Source organism: Haemaphysalis longicornis, unplaced genomic scaffold (genome assembly GCF_048455015.1).
Source record: "Haemaphysalis longicornis isolate Haplotype H1 unplaced genomic scaffold, Haemaphysalis longicornis Haplotype H1 scaffold_2, whole genome shotgun sequence".
Classification (NCBI taxonomy): Eukaryota; Metazoa; Arthropoda; class Arachnida; order Ixodida; family Ixodidae; genus Haemaphysalis; species Haemaphysalis longicornis.
In genome coordinates this window covers 181,630,924-181,653,564 of record NW_027526295.1, presented here as the reverse complement: position 1 = coordinate 181,653,564, position 22,641 = coordinate 181,630,924, and the positions used below count along the sequence as shown (strand labels likewise).

Genomic DNA, 22,641 nt, shown 5'->3' with positions numbered 1-22,641 from the left:
AATTATCTGTGATTGAGTTGCAACGCCCTGACTGGTGACTGAGGTTGCGCGAATGGCAGAAACGTAACGGCTCGTAGAGCCAGTATTATTACTAGTGACTGGTTGAAGTTTTAATGCAAATAACGTGAAGCCGGCGGCCTTGAGCCATTTAAGCTAAATCATCAGCTTCGGCAAAGCCGCCGTGAAACAGACTGCCCTGTACTTGTCTACTTAAATAAAACGGTAGTCTTCCCAGATTTTATCAAGCTAATCAACTCAGAAGCATGGTAAATCGCAAATGAGAAACACTCATGCTTTATTTGTTGCTCTTGTTTGGTCTTGCACTTACGTCGCAACGCTCCTGTCATTATTGGACATACATTTGTCACTTATTTTGACATACATTTGTCACATACATACATACATTTGTCACAGTTTCAGTGATACTTTAACAGCTTGCCTGTTCAATCATTTGAGCGGAAGTCAATGTTAATCACTATGTTTCTTTGTTTTTCTGGCACAAGTCGAGAGCAAAAATTCCCCGCATTTCCCCGAGGGGAAGAATGTGAAAGTGCGAATGCACGAGTTGAATTTGCGCGGTTCGGTAATGTTCGCGAAAGAGAGATGACACACACACACACAACTACAAAGAAAGAAAGATGCATTTATTCACAGACACCTATTTGTGTTGTCGTTGTACTTGATTGCTAGAGCGGATCTCAGCTTTGAAATTTCGTGTCAGTACTCCTTTAAGCGGGTGCATTAGCCCTTCTCACGCCCGATTCCTGGCCAATCCCCCACGTGGGTATGTGCCATGTCAGCGGCCAGGCAGCGCGCGCCCATCTCCCCCCGTTGCCAAGGAAGACCAGGAGATTCCTGGCCAATCCCCCACGTGGGTATGCTATGCGGACATCGCCGGTGGACGCAGGTTCAGGGTCGCTTAAGAAGTGCATCGCACTTAAAAATAGAGAAATGTCGTTTAGAGGGAGTAAAAAAATTAGTGTGGAAAACAAGAAGGGCCATTCCTGCGCCGCTGGAAAGATAGATTTTAAGAGGCGCGCAAAGAACAACCAAAGCTGCTGAATATTTTAAACACTGTTAGTTTTAGCCGCGATATAGAAATCCAACGCCTTGTGTAGCTTGCGTATTTTCGTTCTAAGCTCTAATTATGCCACGCGAATGTATATTACCTGGAAGAGGTTTCGCTTATTTGGTTAGTGGTCCAAACCGACCCGAACCAGTTCACTTGTCAGACATGTTGAGTAAGGTGAAATCGCGAAATTAGAAAAAAAAAGACCTATGAAACTGAAATATATTCGAGGAACCACATGGTGATGGTAAAATAATGACGAAGTTTACATGCCCTCAAGAAGGGCGATTTCGCGTCTTCGTGATGCATATCCGGAAAAATGCACGACCTTCAGAAAAATAAATGTCTACGAATGCACATGTTTCAGGGCATACAGGCCTTGCCGTTTAATTTTACGTTACATGCAAGATAACATGCACTCGGAAAGGCAAGGCTCGATTCTTCATCGAGTGCGCTGAGGCAGCGAAATGTGTCCAGGGTCCATTGGCCCAGAGCACGGGGCGCGCGCGCACTCACGTTGACGTAGAGTCCGACGAGGTCGTACTTCTGTCCCGGCGGCACGTCGCTGGGCAGGTACCGGTAGAACTCGACATTATTCTTGTACCACTTGACCGAGTAGAGCTCGGCGCCTTCCAGGTTGTACTCGCACAGCAGTAGCACGGGCTCGCCGCTGATCACCGCTCCGGGAACGTCCACCCGCTCGAAGCGGATGCTACGCGCGCCTGCGTATGCACAAGGGCAGTTGGTCGCGATTAGCTTCGCGAGGTTACAACCACGCAACAGTGTTTTCTTGTCGTTCCGTGACTACAATGCTGGAGCAATGCCATCATCAATCAAATCCGCCTTCTCGCCTTCTTAGGTTCTGGTATCAACTCAGAATGTAAAATAAAGAAACACTCAGTAACTGAATCAGACAAGAATGGCTTCATATCGGGCAGATATTTTTGTTCTTCGCCCCTTCGAGTTGATGGAACTATGGACGTCCATAAAGACGCCATTTTAGCGTAACGAGGAGAAATTTGGCCCTTCGATGCTCAAAGCCATGGGGTGTACGAATATGCAGCACAAGCCAAATTCAGAAACGCCTTAATAAATGCCGAAACGAATTGTGGCAGACTGATGGTTGGTGTTTGTTTTAAGTTGCCCTGTTTAATTTTTTGCACCTAATTTTCCCCCTTTAAATAATAAAATACTCCCGTAAACACAGATGTCTAATTCTACGACAAATACTGCGGACGAATGTTGCTATAGATCAATCGTGTAGGTATAGCCTGTTCGTGTATATCCACGGTTAAGAGGATGGACAAAAGTAGATAAGGACAGGCAGATAGAAATACTCGTGAATAAGCATCAAAGTCCCCCTTCAAGCATATAAATCTCGCAGAAGAGATCAATCAAAACGGATGAATTATAAAAAAGAAGAAAAAAAGAACCAAGAATCTTCTCACTGTGGCTGCACATCAAACTACGCTTAAAGACATTTTACGACGAAAGTATAGGGCAACTTGTCTCTGCGCGACAAATTCCGGGAGTGAAATGGTGCGAGCGTCAAATTTCTCGCAATGAACGAAGACCTTGATACGTCGGAAGCTTGACGGAAGCGTCGAAAGAAAAGCAAGGTCGTTTTCTCGAACGGGAGCGGCTGACCTTTACCATTGGTACTTCGCATTCGGGGCCATGGGAACCATTAGAGGTTCGCTGGGTAAAGGTTTACATACTGTTCATTTAGCCAGACTCCTCAGAGATCACTTTAATCGAAACTTCAGTACGCACGTGCTTACGCGCCCTCGCCCACGCAAAAGGAGTCGTTATAGAGCAGAGCAGGAGGGGGACAAAGAACCTAATGGTGCGTCGTCCTATTTAGGGAGTAATAATTACAGCTTGCTTTTTCAGAGTTTTTAAACTTATCGTACACATGTTGTTGGCATCCACATAAAAAATTGGCCGCGTATCTGCTCCTTTCGTTGCAAATGCCTTCAAAAGACGATAGTCTTTATCGGCTTTTGCGAAGTAAATGCCTCCCTTCGCTTTTCCGCTCACCTGTCATGTTGTTCCTCTTGCGTCGCGCACCTCCGAAGGTAAAGATGCCAAAAGTTTGGTTAAATCATTTTAAATTTCCCGCGTTCCACTGCTCCAAACCGGGTGTCTCGATGCGAACGCTGCCGTACGGCGAAGACGCGCGTTAATCGAGGCGCCCTAGTTCAACGTTTATAGAACCGCGTTTCCCTGCTCCACGTGCGTTGCAAGCAGAACGTGGAACCTATCTAGTGGAACCTTGCATAACTGTTGCCGGTTGATTTCTTAAAATGGCGCAAGAAGCTATAGTGGCGCGGGCGACAGCAGGCGATGGCGGAGTGAATTCTTTTTTCTGCAGTTGATGAAGTATTTAATTTCGCAAAAGTCAAGCATGTTTGATTTTTTTATAAAGGAACACGCAAACATCACTTCTGTATTGATTTGTTGTCTCATATTTCCGTAATGTCTTGTTGTTCTTCAACAATGTTGACAAGTATGAACATTACACCGGACATAGACGGGTAGATTTAGCTGTGACTGTATAAGACTATTGCGCAGGCATTGCTTTGCTTTGGCCGGGTGGCTGAATCGAGTCACAGGCAGACAGACGGACAGACATACAGACATACAGACGGACCAAAATTTCTGGGTTTAAGTAGCCCAAGAAAGACTATCGTCTTTAAAAAACCTTACAAGCCCCATGTTCGTCGCCAGAAAACGCATTCGGAGAATAAGGGATCTAACAGCCTTTCACTCCCCTTCTTAAAGAAAGTATTCGCGTGACTGAGAAAAGCGATCTAAGTTTTTACTGGTACAAAACAAAAATTAAGTATCGGTATACATTCATACAGTCAGCTCTAGACAATTGCAAGTCGCTTAATCAGAACTTCCGTTTAAATGGAATTGGTGTGCTGGTTCCAGCAATTTTACATGCCTTCCAAAGAAAAAAATTTTTCAATGCCTCAAAGGTAAAACTCATTACATAGGTTAATTGGAAGTTATTTGAAATAAAAAGCACCTAAGACACTGTCCTTTCTTAATAAAATTTAAAATTTTCAAGCGCAAAGAAAAGTAAGCGGTGTGTTCTGTATAGGATGTTTTCACGAGAAATGGGACAGGAGTGTTCGGTCGACATCTTTCATGTTGACGAAAATTTTATATATAGCATTTTGTGTGCAGGGAAAAACATATCTGAAGTTATTTCTCAGAAAAAAATTTGACAAAAAAAAATATTCCCCATTCTCGCTGTAGTGGCAGGTGCGTTGGACACGCGAAATTCGAAACTTTTACAGCTGTAAAGTACAAACTATTAAAGGTATATTTGCAGGGTTTTTTTCTGCTGAGGCTTTGCATACTGCTAAATGACTTCTAATACTTATTTTTAATTTTCACACAAAATATTTTAATTAAATATGACAAACTTGACACTTTCTCTAAAATTGCCCAAATGTCGGGCCCTGTTTCTCTGCATCTAGACAGGTAAGGGAGTTGAATTTTAACAGTGAAGCTGTTAAGCAAATCGTAATTTTTAGTGTCCACAATTAAAAATACAAAGAAATCCCCGAGATCGCGCACGTGTGTGCGGGCCTCGCGGCTACCGCCGGCAGTTAAAAAAACCAAGAAAATGTCTATCGCTCGAGTGTGCGTGCCTCGCGATGAACGCTTAGCGTCTACTACGCACGTTTGTCAAGCCAAGCACACCCACTTAGGGAGGTTGGCCACGATGGTGGAGGCCACCTGGTAGTTAAAAATTTCTCCCACCTCCCCTCGCGGGAACCCCTGTGTAGATGCGACGCATAGGGGATTCCGTTGTTGTTTCCGGTAGGTTGATTTTCCCATCGCGTGAAACGTGCCGTGAACTTCCTGCCGCGGCTATGACGCAACGTGACGCGGCTATGACGCAACACAATCCAACACAATCCAGTTTAATCCAATCCAATCCAATTCAATCCAATCCAATTTAATCCGAATCCAATCCAAGCCAAGCCAATCCAATTGAATCCAATCCAATTCCCCTCGCGAGAGAGTGTTCGCTATCGGAGAGGAGAGGGGGTGAGCGGCGGGGAGCGCAGCTCGCGCGGCGAGGAGAATGGGGGAGGGGTGTGGACGGACAACGACAACGCCGTATGGAGGGACAAGGCGAGTGAATGAGATGCAGTCGCATCTAAAAAAGACCAGAAAATGCCAAGCCCTCGTGTGTGCGTGCGGTCGCGGAGACCGTCCAGCGTCCTAGGCGCACGTATGTCAAGCCAAGCATACCCACGTAAGGAGGACTGGCCAAGATTGGCACAAAACAAAATTCAAGCGTTCGTCGTAATCGTGACAACACTTGCTCGGAACGAGAAAGATACGTCATAGTATACGCCCCTTTAGGGTGATGTCCAATGATTATCACACACAAAAAAAAAAACAAAGAAGCTCACACTCATAGCAACAATGATGGAGTAAAGGTCGTTGTGGCAGCGAAGAAGAAGCAAATCGGCTGCAATCATGGACTTAAACCTTCGTGATGGCCGTAAAGGTTGCGTACAGCTTAGCTATAGCTTCAAGGTCTACGCGTTGGCATGAGCTTCCTTCATTTTTCCAAGTATTATTTTCTCCATCCTTTTCCATTCTTTCTGGCAATTCTACTCTATGTAAAAGCAGTGGTTCATTTTCAAAAAGCGCTGCATTGCAGGTCAGTTGCGGATTTTGGTTTACCCTGAAAACCGATATAAAAAAGGCCATCTTCGATTTTATTTTTTCAAAACTTCACTAATGGAAGTCAAAGTGGTAACCTCCATTCCACTTTCATGACGTTTTAGTTGTGCCAGTCATTTCTCGTCTTAAGTTGCAGTTCGAAGTTTGCTACAGACCACTATAGCACATCCCCACAATACTGCTACAACTTCATATTTAATGCTTTATGGCTATAGAATCACAAAAATAGTGCTAACTGTTTTTCGACCTAGTGATAAAGAACAAATATGGCTTTAGTTCGTGAAAGTTAGAAAAAAATTGACGCATGCTTTTTCATTCGGTTTTCAATTTAAACTAAAACGCGTAAGTGGCCTTCAATGCAGCGCATTTTTTATTAGTAACAATGTTTTCTACATAAACTGAACTCGGCACAAACAATAGGAAAGAATGCAGGAATGATACTTAAAAAAATTAACTAGGGAACCTAGCTCGTCTAGATGCAGAGAAACAAGGCCCGACATTTTGGCAATGTTTGATAAAGTGTTAAGTTCGCAATTATCCATTAAACGTTATTGTACTTGGAAATCAACAATAAGTGTGGCATGTTATAAGACAGTATGCAAAGCCTCCGCAGAATGATCCGGATATTGGTGCATTAGTTTCTATTTTAAAGCCGCAAATTTCGAATTTCGCGCCACCTGTCCAACGCACCTGCCACCCGAGCCGGCTTCGGGAATTTTTTTAGGTAGGCAAATTATTTTTTTGATAACTAACGCCAGGTACGTTTTCCCCTGCGCACAACGGGTTATGTATAAAATTTTCGTCAAAACTAACGATGTCGACCGGACACGCCTCTCTCACCTCTCGTGAAAACTCCCTATACTGATGTCGGCGCCATCGCAACTGAGACAGACCACAATGGATAAAGCGGCAGGCCAGTTGATACTCACGCGAGCGTACGCATCTCCTTCTTTTGAGGTCCTCGACCTTTTATGTTGTTGTGCACAGCGTTGTGTGAGCAGTCCGTGTAGTGCACGAACTATCATGGCCACCCATGCCGTACGCTCGACTTGGAACGGAATCAGCAATGGAGGCGTGTTGCGGTCAAGCGCTCTTATCGTTCTCTGTCTTCAATTGGAAGTTAGGTTATTCCAAAGTTTTTAGCGGTCTCTGTGGGCTTCGTATTAACGGGAGTCGACTGCAGTGTGTTTACAAGACGTCGGACGCCGCGTACACCAGTAGATGTAGCTGATGTAGACCGGTAGCTGATCATGTTTATCCAAAAAAAGGTGGGCGGAAAATGTAGCAAAACACTGATGTTATACTCACGCGCCTACAAGACATGGTAGCGCAAACATAGTATGCAATTGCTGATGTGTTTTTTGGCACGAAGCACCTCAAGGGCTCGGGCTGCCGGTGTCTCATGTCGTCGTGTCTCATGTCGTCGCATTCTCAAGTAGTCACGATACTAGAACAACGCGACACTCATTTTCCAACGACTCACGCTAGAACGTAACGCACACCAGAAGAACACACCAGGACGCTCGTTTTCCAACGCCTTGCGCTACTTCTTAGCATACTGCTTAGCTTGCTGCAGCGTGTGACACGAAGACAACTTGCGCCCAGTATTGAATGCGCCGAAGTTCCCGTTGAGTGGGAGGAGACATCCGGGCAGCTGAGGCAACATATGCAATTTTGATGAAGATGAAAGTATTTTTCATTGCGCCTGAAGTTCTGCAAGAGACAGCACTTGCACAAGAGTGCTGTTTAAGACAGGCAATCGCGATTGTGAAGCGCACATACTCGGCTTCAGGCAAGTAGTTTTGTGTGTGATCTTGACAGCCCACTACGAACAGAAACAGGGTGCAAAGACTTTTAATTGCGGACAAACGAATCACGTCTCAGTGAGAAAAAAATAAGCCTTCCGGACGGAAGAGAGATAAGGAGCCGGTCAAAAAATTTTATTTGCTTCGTTTTCTTTGTTTTTTTATTTTTCCGTTAAGGGTGCTAGCGCGTGTGTGACTTCTTAGTGAAACGCCTGCACCACTTATGAGCCAAATACTGCTCCTAAATGTAAGTGATTTCTGAAATAATCGCTCAAGGAAGAAGAAGCACCAAGCGAATGTTTCGTTATTATTATTCCCAGCTATTTCTGATGTAACACCGCGCTGACCGAGCGGCTGTTCAACGACTGTGCCACCGAGCACAGATTTGCAATGTTTTTCTTTTTGTAAGAGGGAAATTGACAAACGTCCGTTTTTTTCGAGACCCCGCGCCCGTTAAACGAATGAGGTGGAATCCAATACGACACGCCTTGTTGCTCAAGCCACGCGCTCAAGACCAACGGCGGGTGAACGCTAATTTACCTTTTCATTACGCGGTTGTCGTACAGCGAAAATAAAAGGTAAATTAGCGGACGTTTAACACATACAGCCTATTTAACAGAGAACGACTACGCTGGCCACGCACGTACGCATCGCGCGAAATAGACTCTCCAGGGGAGTGGTACGCAACAAGCGATACAACTCCGTACCAGCGCTCACAAGCTACAGAACGTCGGTTCTTTCGTATAGGCGCAGCGGCTTCTCGGACGTGTGTCTGCACTCCGATTTAAGCAATAAAATCTCGTGCGTCATTCTTGACAAACTACTCAGTGGGATCAGCTGCTCAAGAAGATCACTGAATGAGAGAACACCCCCTCCCGCCCCCACCCCCTTTCGCATCTAAGTACAACGCTGGTTGGACGCGAAGCTTCTTCGTGAGGTATTCCTCAGTTGTCGTCTGAGTTTGGTCTTTGACTCGCAGATGGTTTGGACTTTGACTCTCGCGGAATGCGGAATTCGATATTAACGTGCGCTGTATGTTTGGACGAGGGACACGGACAGTGAAAAAGACAAAACCATACAATGGTGTGCAGTGAACCATACGATGGTTCACTGTCCCTGTCTCTCGTCGAAACATGCAGCAGACGTTAATATCGAATTCAAGACTATACCAACTAGCCCCTAAACAAGCCTTTGTTAACAGAATTGGGACTTTTGATCGAAGTGGATTTGACTTTGACTCTTCGCCATTTGACTTGGCATGAAGAAAGCTTCGCGTTAAACCATTGTAGTTTTAGACGGAAGGGTGCATTAATTTTGTGTCAAATTTTGCACCTCCGTGCATCTCGGTCGAAATCCAACCTGCTGTAGTCATTGTTGAAAAAAAAAAAAAAAAGTAAGCTGTGTCGGATAAACTCGCTGAACCTATGGTTTCTTCAAGATCACACTTTTGCCAAATGATGATTAATCCCGCCCTGACTGGTATCTCTTGCTTATTAGTTGTTCAATTTTGCCCCCGTTGTGAACCGAATGTACATAATTATTTTTCATGTTTAATTATCTTTTTCATCTTGTATTCACCTCATCTGTATGGGTGCATAGTTGTAAATATGTGTTATTGCTGAGCCCAAGGACGGGGGTTCGATTCCCGGCCGAGGCAGCCGCTTATCTGGTGGAGGCGAAAAGTGAAAACGCCCATGGGTTCAAGATTTTGGCGCGCGTTAAAGATCCCGAGGTGGTCAAAATTAATCCGAAGCCCTCCACTACGGCGCGCCTCGTCGCCTGTGTAGTGTCGGCGCGTTAAACACCATAAGCAATCAATCAAACGTGTGTTGTAAATATCATGCTCTACATTCTCTTGTAATGCAATATATGCCGTGTGGACAAAAAAAAAAAAGAAAGGCGCAGTCAGATAGGCGTCGGCTTCATAACGCAGGGGGCCCAGGTTTGATTACGATGGTGGGAAGCGTTTTCTTTTTTCACATCACCCACGATCATCATCATAGTCGGAGAAATTTGGCTTTCCTGCACTACGTTTTGTGGTGCGTATGGACGCTAACAGTTCGAGACAGAAAGCTTTGCTTTAAAAAAATACAGCCACATCAGGCACCCAAAGGCGAGACGAACCGACAACGGTAGCTAAACGCGCAACCGTGCGCGCTGAGCAGGATTGCCAGGAAGAATTTCTTTCTTTTCTAAATCCCGCTACTGTTAGCCGCACTAGCATTGGTATTAAAGCTGTAAATAGCGTTATTTTTATTCATTGGTGTACTGCAAACATCCGACTTTCCTCCAAAATACAAAAGAGAATAAACAATTCATAATCGTCAAACCATCAATATCCACTGGTGCGCAACAAAGAGAGGTTTAAGTCATATTATGACTTAAGACCACCTGTGTTGCGCACGGGTGTATGTGAAGAATATGCTATATGCTGTTCTTGACGGAGCCCCAAGTTCCGTCGAGAAAAGACGTCGTGTTTATAAGGAAGCAAAAAGAAACACTGAAAATACCTGCTTTCGTGCCCGTTACCAAACGCGAAACGTCGGGCAAATACGGCGCTACTCTACTTTCTAACCTGCGGGTGCCTGAAGAGAACAAGATCGACGACGCGGAAAGCAAATACACGTGGATCCCCGTACCGGGACAAATCTACGCGCCCGTGTGAGCAGTGCCGGGAAGTGTTGCTCATGCAGGAGTCAGAAAAACGAGCATCTCTTGTCACGCGCACTGCGAGAATGCGCGGCGCTCTTGATTTACGATCGTCCAATAGCCCTGTGTGTGCACGCCGTCCTCTCAACGCTCCCTCGAGACGGCCTAAGCGACGTCCTGAGTCTTCGACGTGCGAGGACCTCCCTGTTTCGCAGCTATAGCTCGCGCATGCGTGCAAGGGGCTGCAGATGGCGATAAATCTAGAGCACCATAACTCGGGCCGGACGGCTCGTGGTAGAAACACTTGCCCGAGGACATCGAGAGTTCTGCAGAGGCCAGAAACACTACAACCAACAACGAGAAAGAGCGTCGTGTTACGCTGAATGTCGGTGTCTAGCAGGGAAAGTGAAAAACAGCTAGTAATGAGAGCGCTGTGGGCAGACATGTACAGGGTACTAATATCCAGGCAGTATGGTCCACATTGCACGCAAAAATGCTGGGCTATGTTGCACGCGAAAATCATTTCGGTGACGCTTTTGGTAGTCGGCACGTACTAGTAGGCATGCGCAAAAGCCTTGATTCGAGTTTCGCGCCAATCTAGTTGCTCCAGCCAACGACGCCAATCTACTACTATAAGACGACCAGAAGATCGACAACGGGCGCACAAATATCGTACACACGGGTGTATTTTTTTGCACCTCCGTCAGAGCAAACAAACACCGTGGCTTTGACTTCACTCTCAGCAGCGCTACGCACTGGCCGCTGAGTGATCGTAGCGGGTCAAGCCAGCCGCAAGAACAAGAATTTAGCAAGGTGAAAAAAAGAAAACAACAACAACAACAACAAAAAAACATTACATTACTTGCACTGGCAGCAACAGCCAAGCGTAAGCTATTAGACTATGTTCGCGTAATAGGGGGCTAACACCGAACATAAAAACAACAAAAACGACCAAACGCCGTCTAAACGAACAGCCTTGTAGGGGACTCAATGTAGTAGAAGCGTGTAAGGCACCGGGGGACGACGCACGTTCTAACGGCGCGCGTCCAACAATGTTGGTCCGGAAGGCAAGAAAGATGCGCGAACAAAGAGAGCGCTCGATCTGAATCTAAAATAGCACTTAACATGCAAATGTCGGGTCGTCGGACGACGCGGGCACGGAGAAGACCGCAGGACAGCGCATGCCCCAGCTGCAGCCGCGGACTCCTTCTCGCCAGTGCGCTACTATCCTCCGGGACGATCCATCAATGGACGACGCGCCTCTTCGGTCCCAGAGCGCGGTCCAGCTACTGTGTTCACCGGAGTCGCGATTTGGCCAACCAATCACCCTCGTACACGGGAAAAAGTGGCCGCGCTGCCAAAGCCCTCTCCACCTCCAGAAAGAGACAAGTGTAACTTTTGTTGTGTTCACGACTCGACTACCGCTAATGCAACCATGATGGGGATGCGGAACTTTCGGCTGAGTTAACCGAAGTCAAAATGCAACACTGTAGGCAAATGAGCCATCCTACAGGGGTCCAGATTAAGTGACAGAATTGGATTACTGGATATATAATTAAAAGAAGCCAGTAGTCAAGGTCTACTTTGTAAGTTCGCCAGCTGCTTGTGGAAGAAACGCAGCTTGTGTTTGTGCTAGTAACTTCGGTCTAACTACATGGCTTAGGAGGCGTGTTTGCCGTGTACTTATTCCCATGCTGCATTAAACGTGCAGCACCTTAGAGGCGTCCTTGCAGGCACAGCATCCAGGAGATTGGTCGTTGTTTTAAGATGGGCTATTGATTTTGTGAATATTCTTCAATGTCGTTTTCAAGAAACTGATTAAAGATATGTGTTTTAATTCATTAGATTTAATTCGTTAAAGAAATTCATTAAAGATAGTTTGACATTACTAATTTTTGCAAAATTTTAAAAACGACTTGTGCTTGAAAGGAACGGCAGTCCCAACGTATTTAGTTTTGTGTCGTGTATAGCAGAATTTCTAGTTATAAATGGTTCTTTAGCAGTGTTTATTTTTTTGGTAAAATAGTCTTGGCGAATATTAATTGGATATTTGGTTTAATAATCTCTGTAATTGTTCATGGCCAACATTCAAGTGGAAAGTTGCAGATAAGTGCGCATAGGCATGCAGCAGTGGCAGCCATCTTTATCACGCCTTTGAGGACTGAATCCTTCGTTCAGCGAGTCCGCTTTGTGTCAGGGCGCGCCGGTGATGCACCTTGAGGAGGGATGTTGTGGCGGGCAATGGGCACTGAGGGCGCAGAACGTGCCATGGAGGTTGTTAAGAAGGGTTCCGGTCTTTCAGGGTACATTCTGACCCTGCCTAAGCCGGCAAACGTTGAAGTTGACTTCTTGACGGAGGCGAATTCGAATGCCGGATGTACTGCCGGATCGGTTTTGCAGGTCCGACAAGGGCGTGCGGAGGTACTGTGTCGGAGCCTTAAGGAGTACTGGAGACAAGTGAAGGAGGACCGGAAGACGCAACACCGCTTGCGTTGGTTTCGGTCGTCGCCACAACTGCGGGCTCCACAGACGAGGCATGACGGGGCTTTCGAGAGAAGCCCGGCAGGGTGCAGGTATGGGACCAAGTAAGCTGTTCATACTGGGTCACCCCCGACACCGTACGCCGCTCTGCTCCCCGGCTGGCTGCACTGGAGTACCTCCTTGGCGCAAACGCTGCGCTCTTCTTGCACGCTTTTGGATTGGGGATGTTGTAAGTAGCTTTGATATTAACGATTTCTTTCTTGCCTTTAAAATTATGACGTGGTATGTGGCCTGTGCAAAGGGGTACGCTGCGGTTGGCACTTTCGAATTGACTAGCGTTGCAGCCCTCCGAAAGGGGTCATGCTCTGCACTTATAAAGCACAAGTTAGTCTACCCTGACAGGTCATTGAACCAAACGTAGCGTTTGCTCTTGAAATGCCTGCATTGACTGCGGGTGTACCGTTTTGTTTTGAACTTAACGACTAAAGGTTAGTATTACTTGTTTTGCTTGAACGTCTTTTCTGCCACGCCTTATGTGCCACGTCTTTTCTGACACGTGTCGCGGTTGTGACTCATTGCTATCAAAAGGACATTTTCAGTTTCGTTGGCGAGTTCTTTTTCTGTGATTACCCCCGGGCAGCTGTTCAGACTTCGATGCGGGGTTAAATTTATTTCAAAGTCGTAAATTTCTGTTTGTTTAGGTAGGTTATGAAACTGTTGTATCTGCTAAAAAAAAACATCGAGGTAGAGAACATTCTTGAGTTGTATGTACTTCTTTCCCATGGCTTTTGGGATTATTTTGCGATGAAAGCGGTTGCAGGTGCCTAAATGTTATTTTAAAGTGCAGCTTCGTATGGCTGGACATAAGGAAAATACGGCAGTCCCGATTACTCGAAAAGCTCCTCCGCCGCAACCCCAGGCGCATGCACGAAACACTGGGTTGGAAAGAAGTTAGAAGTAAGGGAAGAGAGATTGGATGTGTTCATAGATGGCGTAGCTACACCCTCGCATCTGCCGACACTGGTAACTAGGAACGTCGCTTTGGGGGTAGCGAGAAAGTCTCTCGCAGCAGAGCGCGCGCCATGCGAGCTACTGCGTCAAGCACGGCTGGTGGCAGTGCGGGCGGAGCAGCGTCAACGTGGCAATGACAAACACCGGTTTCACGATACTATGAAATGGGTAGGCCACGCGCCATACGCAAAACAGAGAGAGAGACAGAGAATAACTTTATTGAGGTAAGGAGGCCAGATGCCCTTGGGGGAGCGAGGTGAAAAGGGAGGGGGTAAAATGGTAGGGAAAAGAGCTGCTCAGCAGATGTTCGCCGTTCACACAAAGTTCATGCAAAGGCTCGCTGGTCATACGGTGTTAACAATTCACTCATTTTTTCACGTTTTACATAAAGTTCAATCGGGCAGGTGGAGCGCGTGTGGTGCACTCTAGGGGAGTCGGAAAGGCTGCTACACCAGTTTAAAGAGACCATTCTCAAGAGCGCATTCAGTAATCATTTCGAGGGTGAGTGGATCTTCCCGCACACGGCTTATGTATTCGGATTCGGATGTAGGTACCGGGCCAATTGCTAGAAGCTGCGCACGGCCTTTGTCGAAGGCGGGACAGAGCCAGATGAGATGAAATAAATTTGGTCTGCCATCGCAACCACAGTGTGGGCAGTGGTAAAGCTCGGACCCTGTAGGGCTGTTAATTTGTAAATAATGTGAGGGGTGCAGGCCGCATTAGCGTAGACTTTGTGTTTAAGAATATTTCCCCCGAGCGTGAAAGAGGCTTGGGAAGTTCGAGCAAAACACCAGTCGCGCGTTACAGCTTCGCCTGTAACCATTTGTACGGAGTGAATTTTTGTAGCCGACTATGTAGCATGCGTAATTCCATCACTCTGTCCATTAGCTTCGCGCTGAACGGATCCTACTTCTCAAGAAGTTCTTCGGGCTGACTGAATTACTAGAAAATGGGGAAGATTTTGGGGTTCGTAAACGGCATGGCAGGTATAGGGTGGCAAGGAGAGTACTTCGTTGCAGACCATTTCCGGCTCCCGATTGTTGCTGGGGAATGGGAAGGCGCTAGCAAATACTTTATGGTGTGGTATAAAGCGATGAAATATCCAGTCGACTGAGTTTATTGTGGCGCTCAGCAGGGTCTCGGAGCTCCCTGTGTGATAGGCAGACAAAAAGACCGTCGGTCGTAGCTTGAACATGGCTCTTACGGCCACTGTGTCTTCCCTCCCCCTTTAAACATGTCGGCACAGTTGGACATGGTTTATATATGGGGGCTCGGGGTTCGCTGTATATCCACTCACAGTCACTCACGTTGCAACTCCAACTCCGTCCTGACCCATTCCACATGTGGGCATGCATCATGCGTGTGTAAGCCGTATGTATGCATGTGGGTGTATGCCGGGGTCAGTATTTCTTTCTTGACACCAGGTGGCCTTACGCATATATCTAGCAACGGAGCGGTTCATTCATTCCAGGCCAATTCCTCTGATGGGCATGTTCTATATGTTGGTATCTGGTAATGGGGCTGGGTTTGTTTCACTTACACCACATTGCCTTCCATATCTATCTAGCAACTAATTGCCTTATTCAAATTGATTCAGTCCCCCCATTTGTGTGCGCCATATTTTGATATCTGAGTATTCCTTGGGAAAGTTTTTACCAGATGACCTTTCCTATTTATCTTGCAACGTATCGCACTAGACAAGAACTGAATATGACGCTTGAGTAATTCATATGCTCTTTTCCCCACTCATTTTTATTCCGTTATCCCACCCCCTCACCATGGCGTCTTGCCTCTGTCGCATTAAAGCCCATCAACCGATCAATCCTTGGGCAATCCCCTTCATGAGCTGTTTCCTTGTCCCCAACTTACATCGTAGTTGCACCGACCAACAGATTGACCTATTCCTTTTCGCCACTCCCCCTATGGGTATGAGTCAAACGTGGCTATCTGAAAATGGGCCTCGGGCAGATGTAACGCGTAGCATTCTTAAGCTGCTGCCTACTACGTGCATATTTCTGTTCATGGTCCGTGGCCCGTAATGTATGGGAACCGCGTCACACTATAAATGTGTTGGATTTCCTATTTGGATATGACCGCGTACATTCCTTTCAGCAATGCATTTGTGCGTAGTAGTGAAGCCAGCATTACAGGGGCTCAGAGCGCAGCTTTTAATTCCTCAGTACGGTGACATGGTCTGTAAAGTTGGCTATTGTAATTTACCGTACTGTTGAAGAGCAAAGCCAACTTTACAAACGCGTACAAAATTATTTAGGAAACGTTTTTTGCAATCCGCGCATGTGGCGCAATGAAACCTACATTATGAAACTTTTGTGTATAGCAGTAAAGCCCGCTTACAAATGTTTCGCCTTCTTTACGGGATTAACTAAAAAAATACAATATCGCTCCATAAAGTAAACCTGTGTTTTGCGTAACGTACTTTCTCTCGTTTCTACTTTGATGGTTCCTTTACTAATATTATTGTTTATAAAATTGGTTGTCATGCTTATCTAATCATTTCCTTTAGCCGAGTTCAAGACAGTACAATTACATAGATTATTCTGTCATGACAGCTGCGCCATTGACCTCAATCTTTGCGTTGTGCCAGCTTTTATCGCGAATTTCATACGTCCGCGATGTGAACCTTCAAAGTTAGGGAATATACGTTCAGGCGGACAACTTAAAGTCGTTTCACTAATGCACGTGAAGGCCTCTGGTAGACCCCGAGAGCTGGTAGCGCCGCTTGGTCACGCGCAGTGGCACACAGAGGGAAAAATCCGCAACTGTTACATTCTTTCCCTCTGCAATCTCGATCGGCAGGGTCCCCACTCTGACAGAACGCCGTTGCCGAGCAAGGCTCTTGGCTTCCGCTGATGCATGTCGCTGGCTTGAAACACGAGGATATTCATTTTATGATTGCGCATGCACGTCATGTTTATTTATTTATTTATTTATTTATTTATTTATTTATTTATTTATTTATTTATTTATTTATTTATTTATTTATTTATTTATTTATTTATTTATTTATTTATTTATTTATTTATTTATTTATTTATTTATTTATTTATTTATTTATTTATTTATTTATTTAACTTGTCGACTGGCTGAGATGGTTTAGTTAATAAGCAGCAATTTTTTTATAAAGCGTTGTTGAGTACATATCTGCCGCCATGTGAGTCTCTGTGGGTAGCAACAACTGCCAGGATTGGTACACTTGGTACATTTTTATATGTTGTGACTGGCGGGCTTCATACATACACTCGCGACTCGAATCGTACGCCAACGCATGAAACACGCTGTCTAGGTTTAAAACGCCGCCGGAGAAATAGGAAAAGCAAAATATAACGAAACATTTTTTTTTTGTCTGCGGGGAATGGCGCCAAAAACAACATAGCAAGACATGAAGGAACTGGTGCCAACAACTGCGTTAGGCTGGTTTAAGCCGCACAGATCCGGTTAACTCCGCCCTGTCACGTGAAAAGAAAGCGTGACGGAGGCGATCCACCTATGCATGCTATGCGCTGTGCGACGAATACCGAGCAGGGAGTTTCGGCGAAATTTCTTTGCCACAAAATTACTGCATGCAGTACAATTTTTCGACGCGCTCGGCTTCCCAGTCAGCGATTTCGCAGGATCTTCGCGGCATTTACGTGGTATTCTTCTGTAGATCCCATAAGACAGGATAATCTTTCTAAGCCCATGCGAGATCGTGGGCTTCGGCTCACATACCTATGTATGTGACAACTAGTGTTGCGTTTTTCTTTTTCTAGCTATAACTAGTTAGAACTTTCGTCAAGTGAACCACGTAGATATTTTTCTACTGTTACAATTTATTCTCGTTTTTCTCCTGCGCCTTGCTCTAAGGAATTCATGCACGAAGTGCGCGGTCCGCTGAGATTTTCCCTCCGAATACTTATTCGCAGTGTCGTGAAAGACGCTTTAAAGGGGTTTAATATAACTCCTCTTTCCTGCGACTCTCTGTATAAAACTCTTTACGACGGTCTGCCTGGGCATGAAGTTGGCATTTCTTGCACACTTACTTTCACAGTTAAAGACCTCGGTTGGTTAAGCACGCTTGTCAATAAAAATAGGAAAAGCAAAATTTGCCAAAGCATGTTAGCGGCCACAGTTCTATTGTCGTTTTTTTTTTTTTTTTTTTTTTTAATCTTCCATGTAGACGTGCACGCAAAAAGAAGGCACGTTCATGTTTGCACCCATATAATGTACCCGCGGTCATAAAACGATTACGAAAAACAGAAAGAAAATCTTAAATTTCATATTTCGCATTCATTAATTTGATCTCTCGTGTCGTGCTTTAGCGCTACCCCTAAGTTTTTCAGTTTTCACAATGAGCATAGCCATGCAAAGCTCAATGAAAGAATAGAATTGTAGAAGGTGTCTCAAACAACCCTAACACAAAACTGCTAGATCGCACACCTGTACCAGTGCATACTGCGCACCCTGGATACAGTAGGGATAAACTCAGTCCCGTTAACCTCCTCCCACATTAGCAAGTACGGCAAAAGAAAATGCCAAGGAGCGAAGAAGCGGGGCAGAGGTTTTCTTTTTTTCCCTTGGCACGCCGACCCAGCTTTTGCGTAAGCGACTATCCGAGCCCTCTTCTCCTTCATCCACCGGGAAGGGCCAACGGCTGTTTGGCGGAGGGTGACAGCGGGTGGCCGCCGCTGAATTACGTTCTCCCAGCCGGGACAGGCACCATTAAAGCTCTTCATTGTGATGCATACGGCCACCGGATATATGCTGCCGCGCGGCCGCAGTTCGCCGCAGCGTTGCCAGGGAGGCGCGCTCGTGTGAAGAGGCCCTCCGCTTTAGTACGCGACAAAATGTAGTTCGGCATTCCAGATTGATTCATAATCATCCGCTCTCCGGTAAAAACAAGCCTGTGGGAGTGCTTCTCTAATGGTCATTTACGTCTAACCTCTTTAGGCAATGAATAACCCACGTGAAAGGAGGCGTGAGGACGCCTGGGCAAAGCGACAGCGCGGGGCCGCCTTCGGTGATCGAATGGTTCCTTATATTAGGATTTTTTTTTGCGTAATCATCAACGAAATTGCTCGTATTTACTGGTGGTAAGTATCGAGCCGGAGCTGCGTTGTCGAACCTTCTTCTAAATTAGGAATTCAGTGTTGCTGGTGGAAGAAACATCAATTTTGAATGTGAAATCTGAGCTTAAAATCGCAACCACTGAAATGTGATATACGGCTAAAAACATAATTTTTCGCAAAAAATACGGATACACATTTGTTGAGAACAGCATACAGCAGGAAATATATGAACGAGCTCAAGGGACATTTTAGGGAACAAGGATAAACGGGTTTAACTGACGTTTCTCTCAACGTTGCAAGTCAGCCGTATCAGAAGGCCTTAACGAACACGAATAACGCCGACAGTCAGATGAAGCCCTTATAACGTCGCTCCATGCTGGATGCTCGGCCGCCCGAAAACAGCAAAGCAAAGCAGAGACAGTGGCGGAGTAAACGTGCCCGTCTCTCGCGGGCTGCTAGAACGGCGTGCACGTTTCACCACCGCTCCTCTTTTATTTTTGGTCGGTCCCTTTCTGAGGACGGAAGTCGCTGACCGGAGTTGAGTCAGCTCGTCGTCTTTTCCCGCTCTGACGTGTGCGCCGACACGTCGTTGCGCCGGCCGCTCTGCCTGACATTTACACCGCGATGTTTTACGGAGATGCGCTGCAGGCGTTGGCTTCTCAGACGGGCTTCCTTCCTGCAATAAGACCACCGAGAGTGCCGTCGCTAAGGCGTGTTTCCTTCTCCCTCTTTTCTACGAAAACGCGACCGAACGAGAAGGGTTTCTTCGCACGAAAACTGATTTGCTTCAGGAGCGACCTATTACGGAGCACTTCCCGTAGAGGCTCGTTTTTGTTGAAGCTTAGAGAGAGCAGGAAATAGAGATCACCACGCTGCCCTCCAGCCGAGAAGATGGAGTGAGTAATGTGAAAGCCGATTCAAATTATTATTCCTTTTCATGTTTACGAGTGACCCGTACATGCGCGGCGAATGATGTAGCAAAATGAATGGCGTATAAGATATTAAAGAAGTGGCAGTTCCCAAAGAACGAGGGTTGACGTGGTGCTCTGCTGTCATCCGGCGCCTACAGTGCGAACACTTCCAAACCTACTGTGGGTATCAACCTACCTCTTAACTGCGCTCCCGCTGCACCCCGTCGTACCGATCCATAGCGATGCCCACCACCTACCCCTTAATGTTTTCATATCTTAACTGATAGCAGCATAACCAAGCGCAGGAAATTTTTGAGCCCATTATAGATATATCTGTCACAAAGCTGGCTTCGTGGTTGTACTCGCCGATAAATTAAGAAACCGAAACCGCTTGGCACAAGAAAAAAGAACGGTTCAGGAAATAAAATAAAGGTTACCATAACGAATACCGAAATAAAGTACCCGTGTCCAGGAAAGCGTTATTCTTTATAAGCTTCTTTGAGTTCTAAAAGCAGGCACAAGCTACAAGGCAGAAGCTCTATCCGTTATTCTAATTAGGTTTTGCAGGCAGCATCCGGGTTTTTCAGGCCCCGTATAATGTTTTGGGCAGCTTCAGTTTACTGCGGATACATTTTTTCTGATAAATCAGTTATAAAATCTTCTCGTGAAAGGAGCTGGGCTTGGCGTCCTCTGAACTTCTCAGTGGCGGTGGGTGACATAACCAACATTAATCACTGGTGGAAGGTTTCTCGCGCCTTGATCTTCCGGAGGCTCCCCCAGAAGAGCGCACGGTCGGGGTCACGTTACGCAGTAAAAAACGGAGTAACTTTGCTCTCGCGATTTGCCTTATTGCTGAAGGCATAACCAGCAACTACTCTTCAACCTGGTACAAGAAACGGCTAAGATTATTCCGTGTACCAACATATTGCGTACATATAAGACGAAAACATAAGAAGGAAGAAATAAGACCGAACTCCATCAGCTTACACGGTCTGACGGTATCAACCTCGACCTGCGAGTTCGTACTTGTCAGACTATGCGCGAGCATCGACCCATGAAACGTAAACAAGAAAATGTGAATTTTAATTCATAAACAACGGGATTTCTTCCCGAGCGCGTGAAAGTACCGGCAAGTTCAGTAACGACAATCAGGCTTCGATTCCTAAATGTAGCACCCGGATTACCCCATTATTTCACACCTACGCTCTATACGCTTGAATTCCTTTTGGTCTGGATCATACTCTTTGTACTCTTTGTAGGCTTTGCACGTATATGCGGCTCCTCACGCGGTGGTAAAGGCGTACTACTCCGAGTGACAAATGTCTCGTGACCAAGTCTTTAATGTCTAATTGGTGCCAAATCTTTTATGTCTTTTATTGACAACTTTGATTTGTTGACTATTTGCAATGGTGTGCGGGTTTACCGGTGTTTCTGGTAACGAGTCAAAAAGGAGGTCTGCCCTATCAGACTGCCCAATGAGCACCGCTGCTCGGATGACCATGATTTTCTAAGCTGCGCGCCACCCCGCTCTAGGCAAGAGTAGTATATAGTATTATTTCCTTGGAAGCTGTTTGGGGGAAGGGGGAAGGTTGCTTTGCGTGCAGAGAGAGAAAATAAACTTTCTTTATTGAGAAAAATAAAATAAAATGGAGTCTTCAGGGTGCAGCAATCGGAGAGTTGTATGTGATAAATAATTTGCGCAAAGAAAGCAGCCAAGACTGGCGCTCTTCAAGTGTGTAATGATGGCAGCGCCGATGAACCCCGTCTTGACGATGACCCCCCTCCCTTCTCGTGGCCTTGTTGTGTCTCCCCATCCGGTGGCGGAATGTTGGGGTGGCCTCCGCCGACGCCAGCGAGTCGCAACCTTTTGTATGGGCCTCGCCGGCGGCTTTTACGTGGCGTCGGGGAAGGCTTTCCTGTCCGCCTGACCTTCGGGGCCTGCCAGGGGGGGAGCGGAGGTCAAAACCCTTATTGGCATGTGCGCTGCTGTGGGGAGGCGGCATTGCTTGCGCCCTGCTCGCGCATGCTTCAACGAGTTTGTTCGGAGCTGCGGCCCAGAGCGGTCGCATCAGGACTTGCTCTCGTGGCGGTTTCTGGGCGCCAGAGCCCCGCGAATTCCTCGCCAACCGCGCAGTGGTTCGGCACCTTTTTTGGCCTCCGGGCCCCCATCAGGGATCGCGCCGCGATACCCCCCTTTGTGCGCTGCGGCGCCTTTTAATTGCAATTCAGTTTTCGTTTTGTCTTGTGCTATGTTTCGTCGTCTCCTGTAAATAAGTGTAAATAGACTTCTTTTTCTTCATCGTCTACTTGCCTCGTCTCGTCATCGGGTCCTTCACCACCCTCAACGACGACACCGCTCACTTTCTTCAATGAACCAATCTTTACTAAGCGTCCGGTGTCCACATGTCTGAGAGCGTGCAACATCTCACGCCTCGAAGCATCAAGAGCAGGTCCGCTGACACATTCTTATCGTGTTTCGCAGGGCAACATTTGTAGCCAAAGACAGAGGAGACAATACCTACACGTTCCGCCTAATTGTTAATCATGAAGACGACCGAGGTTGTTGGCCAGCCTTCGAGGGGAGGAATTGATTGATTGATTGATTGATTGATTGATTGATTGATTGATTGATTGATTGATTGATTGATTGATTGATTGATTGATTGATTGATTGATTGATTGATTGATTGATTGATTGCAGGGTTTAACGCGCCGACGCAACGCAGGCGATGAGGCGCGCCGTAGTGGAGGGCTCCGGATTAATTTTGACCACCTGGGGATCTTTAACGTGCGCCGAAATCTCGTACACACGGGCGTTTTTGCTTTTCGCCTCCATCAGAAAAGCCGCCGCCGCGGCCGGGAATCGAACCCGCGACCTCGTGCTCGAGGGGAGTGGGCGATATGTCAGGAACGCTGCGGTAAATCGTGCTCAT

General features: G+C 46.4%; 1 protein-coding gene across 1 annotated transcript in view; it reads right to left on the bottom strand.

Moving 5' to 3' along the window:
* The window catches only part of LOC144167546 (uncharacterized), a 284,946-nt gene that overhangs the window by 38,719 nt on the left and 223,586 nt on the right, over positions 1-22,641 (bottom strand). The window contains exon 2 of the mRNA XM_077696779.1: positions 1,586-1,791. Coding sequence (XP_077552905.1) covers positions 1,586-1,791 — 206 coding nt within the window. The remainder of the gene's footprint in view (positions 1-1,585; positions 1,792-22,641) is intronic.